The sequence below is a fragment of the Filicampus tigris genome, chromosome 8 (genome assembly GCF_054856515.1).
Source record: "Filicampus tigris isolate MCC_2025a chromosome 8, RoL_Ftig_1.0, whole genome shotgun sequence".
Taxonomy (NCBI): domain Eukaryota; kingdom Metazoa; phylum Chordata; class Actinopteri; order Syngnathiformes; family Syngnathidae; genus Filicampus; species Filicampus tigris.
Genome location: NC_141224.1, coordinates 20,684,419 through 20,701,961, shown reverse-complemented (window position 1 = coordinate 20,701,961; position 17,543 = coordinate 20,684,419). Strand labels below are relative to the sequence as shown.

The following is a 17,543-nucleotide window of genomic DNA, read 5'->3' as shown; positions in this document are numbered from 1 at the left end:
TTCTCCCCGTGCCTGCGTGGGTTTCTTCCGGGTACTCCGGTTTCCTCCCACATTCCAAAAGCATGCATGGCAAGTTGATTGGACCCTCTAAATTGCCCCTAGGTGTGATTGTGAGTGCGGATGTTTGTCTCTGTGTGCCCTGCGATTGGCTGGCGACCAATTCAGGGTGTCCCCCGCCTCCTGCCCAAAGACAGCTGGGATAGGCTCCAGCACGCCCCGCGACCCTTGTGAGGAGAGGCGGTACAGATAATGGATGGATATATATATATATTTTCATTTTCATTGTGGGACAGCAATTTCAACCAACTCGGTAGAATGGCTCAAATATAATATGAATATATATAAATGTTAAATTAATTGATTTCTACGGTGATTCAGAGAATTAGATACACACTGTTGTCATATTTATGAATGAAATATGATGACATCCACCATATACAGTATCTTCGCAGATACAGTCACACACACACATGGATAAATTCAGAGGGTTGCATCAGGAAGAGCATCCGACATAAAACTTTTTATTATGAGCATTTGTCCCAAAAATGTCATACTGAATCGGTTACAGCCCGGTTTAACAACGATCACCACTGGTGCCATTAACCTACAGGGTTTTGATGGAAATTCAGCTACTCTTGTTTGAGACGGAGGAACGTGTGCCCATAGGCAGAAAGCGAAGAGGAAAGTAGAGAGCATCAAACTTCACTATCACAGGACTATCACAGGAAAAGATAGGGAGTTAGATGACATGAAGGTCAACAGAAAGGGAGATATTCAATACATCCAGGAAAGCAGGTGGAAAGGCGAGAAACTTGCAGGGTTCAGATTATTTGTCCTGTCCTTCAAAACTGGTATTTCCCATTAAAAAGTTGGTTGTATCCATAAAAGTGGATAAAAGCATCTTTTTACTAATTAGAGACAAATATCATTAATGTCACAGTTCTCAAAAATTCTAAAAAAACAAAACAAAACCCCCAAAAATACTTTACATTCACTTCACAACTAAATTGAGAAACACAATCTTTTCAGCAAAAGCCAATATGGTTGCAGTAAAAAAAGGACCACCTCTACGGTAGTAATGGAAGTTGTGGAAGAAAGTGTTCCTCGTATAGATGAAGAAGAATTTAATGTTGCGATTTTTATAGACATAAGAAAAATGTTTTGATATTGTACATCACAATATATTAATGGAAAAATGAGAGAACTATGGCATCAGAGATTTGGCATATAAGTGGATGAAGAGTTATCTAGATGACAGAAACCAATATGCACACCTTAACAATGTAAAATCAAACCAGTTGAAAAAAATGTCTTTGGTTGTTAACAAATGTGGGTTTGTTGACCATTGCCGCCATAATCCATAGTAGACGTTAAATCAAACACACACAGAAGCCCGTGTGTGCTAATGCTAGCTTCTTGACACGACCGTCCCTCTGTCAGAAATGAAATCAGACATCAACCACGTGCTTCCTTTTAAGATGCTTGTTTATCACCGCCGTACAGCCATGAAAGGGAGGTTTGCATCGTATTAAATATTTTGGGTGAAATGCGCCCAAACCTTCGGACTCTGCTTCTAACACGGGTTAGCCATGACACTGCATTAGCCACAACGCTTCTGTTACATGACGGATTCCAACAACAGCGTATGTGTGTCACAGACTAGACATACAGCCAGTGGGGGAAGCAGGAGATGAGGCAGTTTCAAGAGAAAAACACAACATCAAATAAATAAATACATAAATAAACGACTTGTCGACTGTTAAATTGTCGGTGGCTGGAATAGATTATGGTAATTGCATTTCCGTTCATTTCAATGGGAAAATTCACCTCGATTTACGAACGTCTTGATTTACAAACGGGGTCATGGAACCAATCAAGTTTGTAAATTGAAGGGCCACTGTGTAACAAAAAAAGACATCTATTACGATGCTGTCATTTTGACCCAAAAACAAATAAAGGTCTGAATTGGAAAATATTATTTTGAAATTGGGGTGGGGAAAAAAGACAAACGGAACAGATTAAGGTTGATTTAAAAAAAAAGAAGAAAGATCAGAATTGGAAAATATTATTTGGGAATTGGGGTGGGGAAAAAAGACAGACGGAACAGACTAATGTTGACTTCCCTCCGAACTTTCCCAAACATGTTAGTCATCCATCAACTAAATTAAAGATGAGTTCTTGTTTTATAGTTTTTAACAGTTTACCAGTTTTACACTTGCATTTCGGCTAAGAATGTGAAAATGTTGACCATTGACCTAGACCGTTCCTTATAGAACAATTTGTCATTATTTTCACTGTGTTCACCATATTATGTTTGGCTTTGAGGAGGTACTGTTTAAAAAAGCATAAAACACAGCAAAGGTGTGAGTTGGAATATCAACAGTTTTTGTGATGGAAAAAGCATCCCATGGAAAAAGCATGTCTCATTAAACTGCAGGCCTGTATGACATGTGGGTGAAGGATTTTAGTGGGTCATTATTTACGGTGTGGGGATAAGCATATTGCCCTCATCTCATCTGCTATCATCTCTTCTGGGCAGACGGATAGCTGAGCCAAGTGATGCAGGCGGCTTGCAAGCCTGCTGTTGACCTACTTACACTCCCTAACCAACTACTACTTGCTCATTTCCACTGTGGAAATAAAATTAGGGAGTAATTACAACTTGAGTTTGCAGCCTCTCGGTATCCAGTATAAGCCGCTCGGTTGCTTGTGGGATCGAATATTGCTGATGGTGCAAGGGTAAAGGAAGGTCGTATGACATGGACAGACACGTTTTGTGACTTATAGAGTACATGAATGGCAGAAAACAAATCCAATCTGATTGGAAACCAAACGTTCCCCACACCAGAGCCACAGGCACGCTGCTGATTAAATTTATGGTGTTGAGATTAAAGTGCTAATCTGCAAAAACCTTGCATCATTTACAGTGTTTAGATGATGTATTTAGCTGCATGAAAAAGCACACAGAGGAATGTCCATTTTAAAAGGCTTGTCTAATGCTAAATAATTTTCAGTTTCTTTGTATTAAAGATGTAATTTGTGAATCCATTCATAACAGGATTTAAATGATTAAAGGATTAACAGTAAAATGTCATTAAATCGTAAAATGGGAGAAGTGGATAGTGAAAGGGGCATAGCATGAAAAATGAGATGAAAGTTGCAGTGCACCACATTTACCCCTTTGGCATCAGAAATAATCTGGATATCTCTGATTTATACAACACTTAAAAAAATCCAAAGTGCAAACTCCAAAAGAGACAGTCGGAAACAATGATGAAATTATTGTAATTAAACTGAAAAACGAATAGTTCCCTTGACATATTCCAAAATGTGGCAAAAAATGTGTGTTTTGACCAGAGCTGGGCATTCTGCCTATATTTATCTGTCCATCCGCCTATGACGGACGCCCATTTTGTAGGGAATAAACGAAAGAAAGTACCTTAGAAAAAATAAACGTACTAAGCATAGTCCGCAGCCCATTTTTTCCGTCTATGTCATTGTCTATCGTCTATTTTCGTGGTGAGGCTTCAATGGCCATGGCGAGGCTTCCGTGTCTCGTTGGCCACGACCGAGGCTTTTTGACAGCTTCTGCGTCCAAAAAGGAGACATTCACCGGAAGCGGTGAGGCTTTTGTCTTTTGTTTCAAATATCGCTCAGCAGGGGGCGGGGGCTTGGGGCGAGTGGAAGTTGGTAGAAGCTTGAAGACGGAAGCGCAAACGGAAGCCCGTTTAAGTTGATAGGTGGACTGGCCTAATTAATTGTTCCGGCCGGACAAAAACACGGATAGACGGACGGCGAGAGGGTACCCTGGCTGCAGGCGGAAGGAGATAAACAGACCGGGAAATTTCTGGTTTTCACTGTGTTATTTTCTGAATGTATGATTAATTCATTCATTAATAATTTCTGTGGATCTTCTTACCTGTCCAGTGTACGCAAAGTCCAAGGCGTGCTTCAGCCCAACACTGGTCACTCCTTGCAGAGTCACTTCATCGGCCAAACTCTCCACCATGCACAAACTGAACATGGCCTGATGACACAACAAAACATGAAGGTCAGATGAGGGACTTCACAAGTTACTGGATCATTTCACTGAATTTTTTAAGACTCTGAAAGTTCCTTTTTAGTATTTTATGTGTGAGTTGTAGCTGCACTGCAAAATGAGTAGTTGAGCTGCAGAAAACACAACAAGACAGTTAATCAGAACCTGCCAGACACAACAGGCGAAAAACGTCCGGTATTGATCGCCTTCCTCGGCTACAAAGCACAGCATAAATATACATAGCACAATCAGTATTTTGTGATAGGCAGCACCTCTCGCCGTTCTCACCCTATGATGGCTGCACACAAACATCTGTGCAAAATCAAAGCAGTAGCCACACTGTCTGCAGCCTGACCCCGCTGAGTGCAGCTTTGGTCATCAAAGCTATTGATTGCTGTCATGCCATGATGGGATGTCACCCACTGATCGGGGGACCAGTGCAGCAGTGTGACAGTAAATAACACAAAGGTGATGTTCCAACCAAGGATACAAAATACGTATACTGCCTATATTCACAATTTAACATCCTCACATTCCCTCTTTTTCTTCTGACTTATTATCTCTGGGGATCTACCAAAGTTGCAATTCAATTTAATCAAAACAACAATTCTGCATTAACTAAAAATAATAAGGCACTGGTGTCATTGACAGTGAAAGAGAGGTATCAATTTAACATTTTTTTACTGTTTTACTGATGGGTAATTCTTATACTTTGGGTTTGTTTTTATCTCCATGATAATTACACAAAACAATAAAATATTGGTATGTTATTTCTCTGAAAATGTAGACATAAAACATTTAGGTTTGGAGTGAAGCAGCACTACCTGATATGTGATTATTCTATGAAACAGACACATTTGACATATGCTCAGATTTAGTGGCAGACTTATCAATCGACTTGTCTTTGCAAAGGTCTAAATTTTAGTTTAGCTATTGTATTTAATGTAATTTAACAATGCAAGTGTAGGTGCACCTAATGAAAATTTCAGTGTGCATAACCTCGTACTCATTAAAGGCCCAGAGGCAGGGCAGTTGAAGCATCTCTCTGTCACAAAAACAAAGTACATTCCTCCCAAATCTCCAATCGAGTTTTTGATGATTCACTTTAACTCGGCAATGGCATCACCCCTCTCTCCTCTGGCAAATGGCCACACGAAAGTAGGAACTTGAATTTGAGCCGAATTTTGTCCAGCGCTTGCACAGCCTAGTTAATTTACCACGGAGCCAATTAAAAATACACTGGTCCATTAGGCACAGGGAGTGCGGCAGTACAGTAATGGTGGCGGCGCTGTAGTTTGCCTGCACAGATGAGTGAAAATTAAAAACTATATGTGCAGGTTCATCCAAGCTTTTGTGTCATTACTGTGGGCACTGGGAGTGTTTGTAGAGTTGTCTGTCCCTCACTTGACTGTTCCTGACCTTGGCTTGGTTGTAAAGGGACAGCTGATGATGGATAGCTCTGCTGACTTGGGATATAGATCACCGAGTCTTGCTCACTGCAGTCCTTTCCCCATGATGCTGCAGGAGGAGTGCAGTGCTGCACTTAGCCTGACCTTCTGGAAAAATAAATATGACTGCTTGTGTTATCGTTCAAACGCATGAATCCCTTAATCCCTTTATTTAGAGCAGTGATTCATTAACACTGTGTCAGGTGTGCATGTGAAATGATCTAATTTCAATTAATTGGTCTGAAACTTACTGTTTAGTTCCATGTGTTTCTTTCTTCAACTCCTGCGAGTATATTATCTTTGTGTTCAACTAAACAGGCCCAGATAATTACATATTTTTATAAATCAAGTTAAAAACATAATTATGTCACTATAGAGTATATATATTTTATGAGATTTTAGTCAGGTGGTGTCTAGTGAAATTTTACCAGTGTAAATCATTTGCCTCGTCTAAATAAAATTCGGAAAACACCTATCTAGAGTATACTCCCTATCAAGGCATAAAGTGAAAAATCTAAACTATTTGCAAGTACTGGCACAGCGTGACTTGAGTCTTAAAGGCAAACTATCCAAATGAATCAGCTTTGCTGGGCACCCACCCAAAGACCCACAGTGACTGCTTTTTTTCAGTCAAATGCACCCAAACTCTGGAATGCACTACCTTCTCCTACTCTCTCCAAGTTTTGTTGAGTCAGTGGAACATTTTAAGAAGGATTTGAAGACTTTGTTTTTTAATCAGGCTGTTGGATTATGTACACGTCTAAATCTAAATCCAAACGGTTCCTCTGTATTTTTCTATTTTATGTCTAAGTCAGTGGAAACTTATAAGAATGATCTAAAGACATATTCTTTAATCAGGCTGTTGGATCGTGTGACCCACAGTTTCGCCTTACTTTTCTATTGTATGTCTGATTGCTCAGTACTTTACAATGCGTTTTAATTATCCTGCTGTTCTACCTGCTGTTTCCCTATTTTTTGCAAGGGTCTTAAATGTGGGGGATTGTACCACTAAGAAGACATCTATCAGTGAAAATGTGCTATACAGCATCATGTAGATAAATTATACTTGCAATTATACAATGTTGACAAAATACTTATTGAACGATTTGTCAATATTCCTTATTCCTTTTGAATCTCAATTTAATCCAATTACTTTCCAACTGACATTTTGGTAACAGTTTGAGGAAGACCATTTTCAGTTCCCGCACAACTGCACCCAAGTGCATAAAGATCCAAAACTGAACTGTTTTATAAACCATGTGTGGAAGAAATGGAGAGAGCCCTGGCTTCAACCCCATCAAACACCTTTAAATTGAACTAAAACAGGCATTGTGATAGAGGCCATTTTGTCCAACGTCAGTGACCTCTGACCTTACGAATGTTATGTTGTTCTGGATGAATGGACCAAAAAAAAGATCACTAATACACTGCAATATCCATCCAACCATCCATCCATTATCCAATCTGCTTATCCTCACAAGGATCGCGGGCATGCTGGAGCCTATCCCAGCTGTCGTCTCTTGGACAATTTAGAGTGTCCAATTGACCTACCATGCATGTTTTTGGAATGTGGGAGGAAACCCATGCATGCACGGGGAGAACATGTAAACTCTACACAGGGAGGTCAGAGCTTGGATTGAACCCACGACCCTTGCACTGTGAGGCAGACGTGCTAACCAGTCAACCACCGTGCCACCACACCGCAACATCTTGAAGAAAATCTTCCCACGAGTGTGGAACATATAAAAATGTTTTTGTTGCATTTCACATGTATTTTTGTGTTCATGTTACTTCCAGTAATAATGTTAAAGCTGCATTCTGAAGGATTTTGCCCCCAAATATTTATAACTCACACATCTTATAAATAGTAGATTAATAATTTATCCGTTCACAATGGATATTCTTGCAAGTCTCTGGAAAATACTTTTCAGACTGGAATCGAGTTTGACTTTCCCGCGTTCTCTCTGCGGCTGTGATGTCATGTGGGTTCTCGTCATTGTCTCAGAGAGTCGTAACCAGAAATTGGAATGGTGGAGAGCCCCGAGATCGGAATTGGTCTTGAAAAGCGACGTGCAAATAGCTTTCTTTCTATTCCAAAGGTAAGAAGTGATGATATTGTCATATAGTGTATCGTGCATGTGGAGAAAGGAGTGTGAAATTTCATTTTTCGGCCGCAGATGGCAATAGCGATTAGAAACTCAAAATCCTGCGGAGTGCAGCTTTAATGAAGGGTTGGTCAAAACTCAGCTAAATCTGTATTTAATTTTACATACATGCAGATACAGTGTGTCCTCATCTGCCCATCAGACAACTCCTGATTCTTCATGTCTGATATACACACACCAGACACAACATTTGTCATATCTTTGATTTGTTTATAATATACAGTATTGAGTAGAGATGGGCATTCCGACCCAGGGACGGAATGGTCCGTCCATCCATCCGGGACCCATTTTGTGGATGGATGGACGGAAGACAACAAGTGTTTTAAAAAGGACGAACTAAGCAAGGACAGAAGTGGGTTTTCATCTGTCCCGCTATTCGTCCCTAACCAGGTCGAGTACAGATTTACCTGTTGTGTTGGGTTCTTTTAAAAATCAAGGCCACTGTTCTCTTCTGCGATACCACGGAGCCAACTTTTATAACTGCCTGCACAACACTCATGTCCTTTCCCTGCAGTAACATTGCACAGGCATAGTCTGCCCTCTAGTGGTTCAACACATGTGTTCCGGCTTTCAATGTCTAACCATAAGACGGCCAAATCAGGGTTACGGTTTTCAGACGCACTTTCCAGCAATCAGTCGAGAACGTCGTTAGTACTAAGATTCCAAATGATGTTTGTTGTGATAAAAACAAGTTCCAAAAAGGATTCACAATTCCGAATGACATCAGATGATTAATAGCTTGCAAAAATGTCTTTGTGGTGTATAAGTATAAAGTGTTGTAAGTGTAAGTGTAAGTGTAAGTGAAAGTGGTTGAAAGACTCTATGATCATCCCGTCTGTGTATAGCAAACATTTGAGTTCCCTGTTGCACGTCCATTTAAACACACCTGATATGTGCACGTCAATCAGTGAACAATCCATGACTCTGCCATACCAACAACAACACATCATTCCAAATATTACAAATCACAAAGGTACGTAAAATATATACAGTACATTTAATTTAATAATATATAATTGAATCTAATCTAAAATAAAGCAATGTGGCTCCAACAACATGTAATACCATGGCTTGTGATGCATGACATTTCACTGACTGACAGAAACACACCCAGCCTGTCTTGTGTGTATAATCCGGGATAAGGTATATAGGCCTATTGGATGCAGGAAAAAGGTGGATAGCAATTTTGTTTTGTTAACTGACTCTTAACATTTAAGTACATACCTTATCCCTTTGCATGTGAAGTATGTCCTTGTCTGGTACATCTCTACAGCGTAAAAATCTCTTGTCGGTGCCGACGACCCGTAAGTGGAAGTCTTTCATTTCCTCTTAAAAATAACCTTGCGTTATTTTGCAATAATTATTTTTATTGGGAAATAACACAATAAAAACTGAAAAAATATTGCGTTACAAAGCAATCTTAAATATTCTTGTGAACAGTGACCGACGTGGTTGTGTTGGCAGCCAAATGCTATCTTGGTGAAACAGTTGTAAACAATTCAATTCACTCATGAAACTCCCAGCCTTTAAGTGGATGTGCATAAGAAATTAGCCAGCTAACGAGCCTTAAATAATGTTTATGAGTACACGGAGGCTTTTTTTCTTTTCTGGGGGGCAGCGGCGTGGGGGCGTTCTGACGGAATGTAAGGACGGATGACCTTTAAAAGGATGAGGATGGACAGGTTGGGAGGATTATTAGTTTTTATGAATAAGGACGGGACGAGGACGGAAGGGTGCCCAGGTCGCGGACGGAGGCCAGAGGACGAACCGTGGCACATAAGAAAGTATAACTATGTTGAATACACACTACAACTAATTTTATTCGTACCGTATATTCTCTCAGTTTAGGAAAAGACATGTCTTGTGTCCAAAGGTGACACAAAAGTTTGTTTTAAATACATCATTACATCTTGTTTGCCTAACCTGCACATGAAAAACTAATGACGGTTTCAGCAGGATTTCCATGCCAATCTGCTTGTTGCTAGGCAACCTCACTGTTCATGGGCCTAAGAGTTTTTCTTCCTCTTGTATCTAGTTACTAATTTAAGGTACTTATCAAACGCTTTGAGATGAGGGTTTTAGAAAGAGGAAATACATTTGGCCTCTCTTTCACATTTGGGGAGAACAAATGTGTGCATGACTGATTTACTTTCCAAACGTCTTAGTAATGTGACATCATTGGAAGAGGCAGGTGACACATTTAAATAACTCGCGCTTGGTCAGGTATTTCATTACAACCACACATCAGTGAGTCGGATATTGTGTTCACATCACTCCTACGTGTGCTGTGTGTGTCTGCGTGTATGTGTGTGTAAGGGGGGGAGGTGTTGACTGGTGACAGAAATTGGGTGATTGGGTGGTCACAATTGACTGCATCAAATTGACCAAATAATCCAAATCCTGACCAGTACAATAACCTGGCTCAGATAGTACTCATCATGGGGTTGGAAGGCGGAGAAGAGGGGTCTGATTCACTCGTCCACTATTTGTGCAAGGAGAAGCAAAAATAACCTCCACTCACACAGAAAGAAAAACCCTACAAGCCAACTTGGATGAATTTAATCTGGCTTTCATTTTCAAGAGGAATTAGTTCTGATTTCCTAATCTACTGTGTCTCTAAAGCAAATCTCATTGGTGCACTTTTCTTGTGCAGGCGACCTCATCTACATAGTATGTGGCTGCCTGACAGCAAATAAAGCTTAATTTGACTGTAACAAGAAACAGCGGGGACCCAATCAAATACAGGAACCTACTGTAGCCTTTTTATTTGCCAATGTATTCTGTATCACAAATATTGTAATTGAAAACTGGAGGAAGTGATGTTTTAGGGAAGTACTCTCTTTCATACTGTACCTTTCCCTTGATTTGTTTGCATCTTGGAAAAACTTTTAGGTCAAACTTTATAATTACAACAGGTATTAGAATATCCCTTATGTTTTTTTTTTTCTTTTGCTTATCATCAGTCATTAAAACTAGAGCCGATTCAGAGGTTCTTGCAGCCATTGAAAAGATCACAACTGGTCTGAACCCATGTGCCTGTATGGGCTCACCATTCACATGAGGAAGGAGGTCTGAACCCAATCAAAGATGTAGATTCAGACTGAGTACCAGGGCCTTGCACGGCTTCAACCTTACCCTGATCCAATAGGTTCCAGTATGCCTGCTATAATTTCGCCTAATTATTAGATAGTGATGGAATCACAAAGGTGATGGAAAGACGCATTGAGTAGCGTTGTCCCGAACCTTCTTGGTGCGGGCTTCACGGTTTGGTGCAACGCCATCGATCCATGATCTACCACTTATCCGGGGTCTGGTCACGGAGGCAGCATCTTCGGCAGGGAAGCCCAGACTTCTCTCTCCCAAGCCATGATCCTCAGGCGTTCCCAGGGCAGCCAAGAGACATCGTCTCTCCAGCATGTCCTGGGTCGTCCTTGGGGCCTCCTGCCAGTGTGACATGCCCGGAACAACTCACCAGGGAGGTGTCCAGGAGACATCCTAATCAAATGCCCGAGCCACCTCATCTGGCTCCTCTCAACGGGGAGACTTTGAGTCCGTCCCGGATGGCCGAGCTTCTCACCAAATGTCTAAGGAAGAGCCCGGACACAATGCAGAGGAAACTCATTTTCAGCCACTTGTACGCCATTGGGTTCGAGGATTTGCCGCCACAACACGCACTGACCACTTTACGGTCACAGCTCTGATTAGCTGCCATGACAACGGAGGCACAAAACATGGTCCACTCTGACTCAATGTCCCCTCCCTCCCCTGGATGTGGGCAAATATCTGCCGGAGGTGGGATTTGAAACTCTTTCTGACAGTGGATACTGCCAGACGCTCCCAGAGAACCCTCACAATACGTTTGGGTCTCCCCACCATCAGAACCAACCACCATATGATAAATTCACAGCTCCGACACTCTCTTCACCCAAGTGTCCAAAGTCGATCATCGAACTGCAGCCAAAGGTGACAAGTGCACATATGGACACCCTCATGTTTGAAGATGGTGTTCGTTATAGACAACACAGTAGTCCAATAACAAAACACCACTCAGGTTCAGATCGGGGCGTGGGGCGGGTGTTCCTGCCAATCACGGCCTTCCAGGTCTCACTGTCACTGTCCAAGTGAGCAAGTCCCCCAGCAGAAAGATAGAGTCTCCAGGGGAGCACTCTCCAGCACACCCTCCAAGGACTCCAAAAAAGGTGGGTACTCTGCCTCGCATGCAGCTTGGGCTCCTTCCCTGCCAAAGGGGTGACATTCCATGTCCCAAGAGCTAGTTTCAGTAGCCAGGGATCGGACCACCAAGGTCCCTGCCTTTGGTCACCGCCCAGTTCACAGGGGACCTGACCTCTTTGGCCCCTCCACAGGTGATGAGACCATGGGAAGGGGGACCCCTGTTGCCTTTTCAGGCTGAGCCAACAGAGGGTGGGTGGGCTAACCCTAAACTGTTCATTTCTACCACTACAGCATGCACCCCAAAAAATGCATCTTCCCTGGATGTCACACTTTATAGAAAACCTCGATGACATTTAAATTGTCAAGTGTCTTGTATTTTGGGTTATTTAGGATACCACAATATGCTGAAACGTAAAGCCTTATACTGTAACTAGCAGGAAGCATGTGATGAAATGTCTGTCAATTAATGTGAGGTTGAATGTGTGGTCACAGGTTGAATAACGCATTGCTGTGTTTAATCAACGGTTAACTCCCCCCCAAGTGTGTCTATTATGTGCACTTAGACACCGACACAACACCAAGACAGGTGGTGGGGTATTCCGCCGCCCACCTGCGGATTTTGGAAGCCTATTAGCCTGCGAGCTAGCTGGTGGCAAGCAGCAGCTGAGAGATTGGCCTGATTTTTCATGGTTTTGAAACCTCATTCTATATCCAGTACTTGGGGATTTAAAAAAATGCATTATTCAACAGTTCTCTGTGATGTGTCAAACCATCTTTATTTTCACTTAACAGGAGATCCGTTAAGTGAAAAGCCATTGAACGCACTGAACACATGTTTTGCATGTATTCAAGTGTAAGTAAACCAGGCATAGGTATGATGTGTTTACGTGTGTGCGTGCGTGTGGGGGTGTGTGTGCGTGTGTGTGTGTGTGGGGGGGGGTGCGTGCGTGTGTGTATATTACTGCATGCAATGGAAATTGGCTGATCTTTTGGTCAACAGGCAGACCAAAAAATGTATACCCTAAATCTTATCTAAAGCATTTGACTAATATTGAGCCCTAAGAAGGGGAACATGCAGATGGTTGTCTCTCAAGTAGACATAATGCCCCAAGAAGTGTTGCCTGACACGTCTTTCCTTCTGCATTATTTACTTACTGTATCAGATAACGGTGGTGTGTTTTGTTTAAAGTTTGCCAAACATTGGCCTTTTTTTTATCAATATACAGTATTAAGTTGTATACTCACCCGGAAGTAGTCACTGCATGCTGCCAGAATGGCTTTGTGAGCATGGAACTTTTGCTCCCCCGCCACCAGAGTAACGTCACACAGAAGACCATCTTTCCTCTGCTGGTTGAGGGCAGACAGGACGGAGTCCTGATGTGACTTGGATTGGCAGAGTCTCTGTCCTGTCAGCATCTCCCTGCTGATGGACACGCACAAATTATACAGTTAAACCCAACACGCCCTTAGAATTTTTCTTAAACTCCTGAGACTGAAGCACTTGTATTTTTGATTTCTCCTTTCTATTTGGTGTTACTTAGACTTGATGAATACAATATCTGTTTAAATGTAATTAAACGAAATTAAGATGAAATTATCATAATATCATAATAGCATTTTGCTGATTTTGTGCCATCCATTGTTTGACTGTGGTACGGTATTTGTCTCAGAATACCAACCATATTTCACCGTTAAACTATTTCATGAAGATTGATAACGTAGACACACTACATTGGGGAATTCAATAAGTCAAGACTGACTGAGTGTCTAAGTGGCTGACAGATGGTCAGGCCATATTTTCGAAAAACCTCAACCCCTCTCCTCTTGTACGCCTCCTCGTCAATGCATCATAACTTGGCACCAACATGCCACACTGTACATCCAAATCCATCTCTGTCCATTTAGTGTTGGCCATCCCTGTGAATGCATCAGCCTACCAGGCGACACACTCTGTAGTGTTGGGGTGTAAGACAAAGAACATAATGGGTGCGTGTGGGTTTGAATGCATGCGTGTGCGTATGTGGGGCCAGAAGTGAGACGAGTGATGAGTCAGGGTGTTTGTTTGGAACTGGAGTCTGTTAGCAGGAGCCCAAGGAGAATTGCTCCATTGAAGTGAAAAGAAATTACAGCATCTAAAATCCCAAAGAGGGATGTGTACTATATGCAGAATTAGTGGATGGACTGTAAACCTCCGGATTCAACAATTACATATATTAGCTTCTAATTAATGAAGATTTTATTGAACAGAACCACCATGATGACAAAAGACTTTTTTTGTTTTTGCAAGATTACTCAAAATAAAATGTGCCAGATTACTATGGGAAAAACAATTAAGTAAAACTACATTATTATTTGGCAGGCGTGTACTTAAAAATGTGGGCGTGGTTCTCTTGGTGCTAATTTTTTTCCCAAAACACCAACCTCTTGGATGACCTTAAAGTCGTATGGCATATCTGGACAAGGTTTATCGTTGATATAAGTAGATATGTCATTTTAACATCACTGCACAAGTTTTCAGTTTTTACTTCCTAATTACAACAATGTAATTACTAGGGCTACACATTGGCAGTTTATTAAAACAATCGAATTTACTGTTTTACAAAAATAAATGTTATTCTTACTGAACACAATTGAGTTGCATGGCCCATTCAAAAAATGAATTTCCCACCTCTGACTTGCAGTATTGGAGCCTGTGATATGGTATCGTAGAAAAGTTGTCTAGGTATCCATTCTTTTTTTGCACCACGGACCACTTTCATGTAAAAGCATATTTTGACGGGCCGTCGAAACCGTGGCACAGTGAAAAGGAGATAACCGTCTTGCCTGCGGCCCCCCTGTGGCCCATTAGGCCACGTCTCCCCAAGAATGCAGCCGTTAGGAGGGAGCCAGCCTAGTAAAACCAGCCGCCACTACGGTTGTTCATATGTTACTATTATCTAAAAATAAAAGTAATACTGTGCCTTACTTAACTTTTATTTAGAAGTTGTTCTAAGGAAGCAATTGTTGTGGCATCTGACTGTACTTCAAATTGAGGCTGGCCTGAAATATTCTTTGCAAAAGAGTGGTGGAAGACTTGAACTCTAGCACAGTATTTCTGGGGGGGCTCTCTCATCTCCCACCTCCCACACCGTTATTCCAGCTCGAAAATTTACTCCGCCACCTTCTTGCTGGCGTTGCAGCCTTGTTGTGACATGGGCCATCCATCTTTCTTGATCATCCAAACAAGCATGGCATTCATCGGTCAATACATCAGTTTGAACCTTATTCTTCATGTATTTCAAACATTTTTCCTTGAGACAGTGGTTAGGGGTGACCGAGTTACCTTTATGCATGACTACAAGCCTTATGAAAATGTAAATGGGCTAAATAGTGACTTACATTGGCTTTACTTGAACCACAATGTGCTTATAGTATCTTAAATTCCCTTAGGAACACTTCCCAAATTTAATCCATTGAGGGGTTATAATGAGAGTAATGAATTAAAATGCAATTAAATTAAATTAATACAAGGTGACAACTACTGACTTATACCATACCACACACCACATACTGCACCATCATTGAGATACCTTTTGCATTTAGAGTAAATATTTTGTGTTCAATAAGGACTGACCAGGTTGTTTACCTGAAGCCTCGTTCAGGAGGCATGCCCCTGGATGCAGGATGATGGGACTGTTTTGGGGGTCGAGTGGAGGTGTTATACGTCTCCCGAGGACTGAAGTCTCCTCGCTGGCAACGTACATCAGCCTGATAGGACAGAGCAGTGTCAGCTTTCGTCAGTCCATCCAATCCACTCAAATTCAGTGTGGCAACGTTCTGTTTGATGCGTGAAAAAATGCAACTGCACATCAAGCAATGCACCAACTTCTCACTTGACTCGCACGCTGGTCATTATCACTCTTATAGTTTCCTGGGTGGGGGGTGATGTTCATGAATAGATACACTATGACAGCGACAGGCAGTTTGATGTCTTAGAATGGAATAATATGCACTTTGAAAAATTGGGAGCCAAATGTATACAAATAATTACTGATTATAGCTACAGCTTCAGATGTGTTGCAATGCACATCTAAATTGTATTGTATCCTACAGTGAACTAAACACCAAAGAATACATGAGGCAGTATAGTCAGCAGCACTCTGACTGGAACAATAATTCCAAACTGTGGGTCTTCTCATATGGCTATTCAAAAGCTGTTTATATATGCAAACATGTGTATGCTTCATCTCATCTTCCTTGAGAGAGTAGTTCCCGGCAAGGTGTACTTATCGATCCATTCATGAGTGACCTTCAAATACATGGCCACAGGCAAATGCATCTGATAGATGAGGTCGAGAAGGGAGCCGCCTTGCATCTCCAATCAGAGACCAATATATGACTATCACGTTAAATAGTTTAAGTTATATAACAGGAGAGGCATGTCAGTAAAATTCTACAAACAAAACAGGTTTGCAGATTTTTATCACAACATGTCTGTGTATGTCCTGTCTTTTTGCAATTTTATACTTAACTCATAGTCATATGGTGTAAAATATGATGGTCAAATCTACAAGAAGTAGGCCATTTTTTTGCAAACAATAATAGTCACATGACTGAGAACAACTACGAATACTATGCTATGTCACAGACAAAACACAAATTTAGACTCGAACACAACATCAAAACACAAAACACAAATTTAGACTCGAACACAACATCAAAAGGTGAATGATGGTGAAGGAGGTTTGCGTTGGCAGATAAGTAGACACCAATGTTGCACTGTCACTTTCCAAAAGCTTCCAGCTGTCAAGGGGTTTCCTAGCAACAGGCCAGCACCTTGCTCCACGGAGTAAAGCCTCTTACTCCATCATCCACAATGTGTATTGTAGACAGTACACTCACATTCAGGAATGCATGGTTGTCAGTGTCACCCTGTGCAACACAGCTCACGCACCTCATATGTCAGTGTCTTGTCCTCGTCCGACTCCTCTTTGACAATGAAATTGTCCGAGTCCGCCGCTATTGAAGCACATCTGCAGGCAAAAGAGGCAAGCTCGACGACGGTGAAAAATGAAATCCAACTGTCAACAGCACTTCGTCTGTGTAGTGACAGTGTAGCACCTAAATGTTACAACATAACTCCGCCTCCCCGGTAGTCACATGAATGTGGACAAATAGGGGGACGTAGCATCTCCAAGTGGATAATGTGGGAATAGCAATGAGTGGGCGCGGGGTCGATGTTCTGGACACCAGGGGTCCTCATGTGCTTTCTAAAAGGATCACTAAGCTGCTTGAAATTTCAGATGCCCTGCTTTATCTGAATCAATTTCCACCTAAATTAACAGCAACGTTTTACCCCCTGGTGCATTAATTCCTGTGACAAAAAGTTCATTTTATCATTTTGGCCTCACGAAGCAGCGGGGGTCCCTGCATGGAAAGTAAAACACTGTAATAGTAAATGTTTGGTTGTTATACTCCTGCTTCCTTAAAAATGAAACTCACAGTAAAACTAAAAGACGGTTGCAAAAATTCATCCATGTTGATATAATATTATAACACCTTTCAAATACTATATAACCAAAATTAATTTCACAACAACCCGTGCAAGTGTCTTTCCTCAGGGGGTCGATCAGTCCGCTGCTGTCAACGTGTGTTGTATGGTCACCGCTACTGTCTATGGAAACAATGTTGCGAGAGTACAAAAATTTAAATGTGGACGTTTTCCACTAGCGGAAATTT

At 41.5% G+C, this 17,543-nt stretch overlaps 1 protein-coding gene across 1 annotated transcript in view; it reads right to left on the bottom strand.

Annotated features, from left to right (window-relative positions):
• klhl32 (kelch-like family member 32) overlaps positions 1–16,953 on the bottom strand; it is a 41,065-nt gene extending 24,112 nt beyond the window's left edge. Inside the window, exons 1-4 of the mRNA XM_086038894.1 lie at positions 16,759–16,953; positions 15,451–15,572; positions 13,071–13,248; positions 3,920–4,027 (exon numbers count right to left, since the gene is read on the bottom strand). Coding sequence (XP_085895020.1) covers positions 3,920–4,027; positions 13,071–13,248; positions 15,451–15,473 — 309 coding nt within the window. The 5' untranslated portion in view covers positions 15,474–15,572; positions 16,759–16,953. The remainder of the gene's footprint in view (positions 1–3,919; positions 4,028–13,070; positions 13,249–15,450; positions 15,573–16,758) is intronic.
• Between the last annotated feature and the right edge of the window lie 590 nt (positions 16,954–17,543).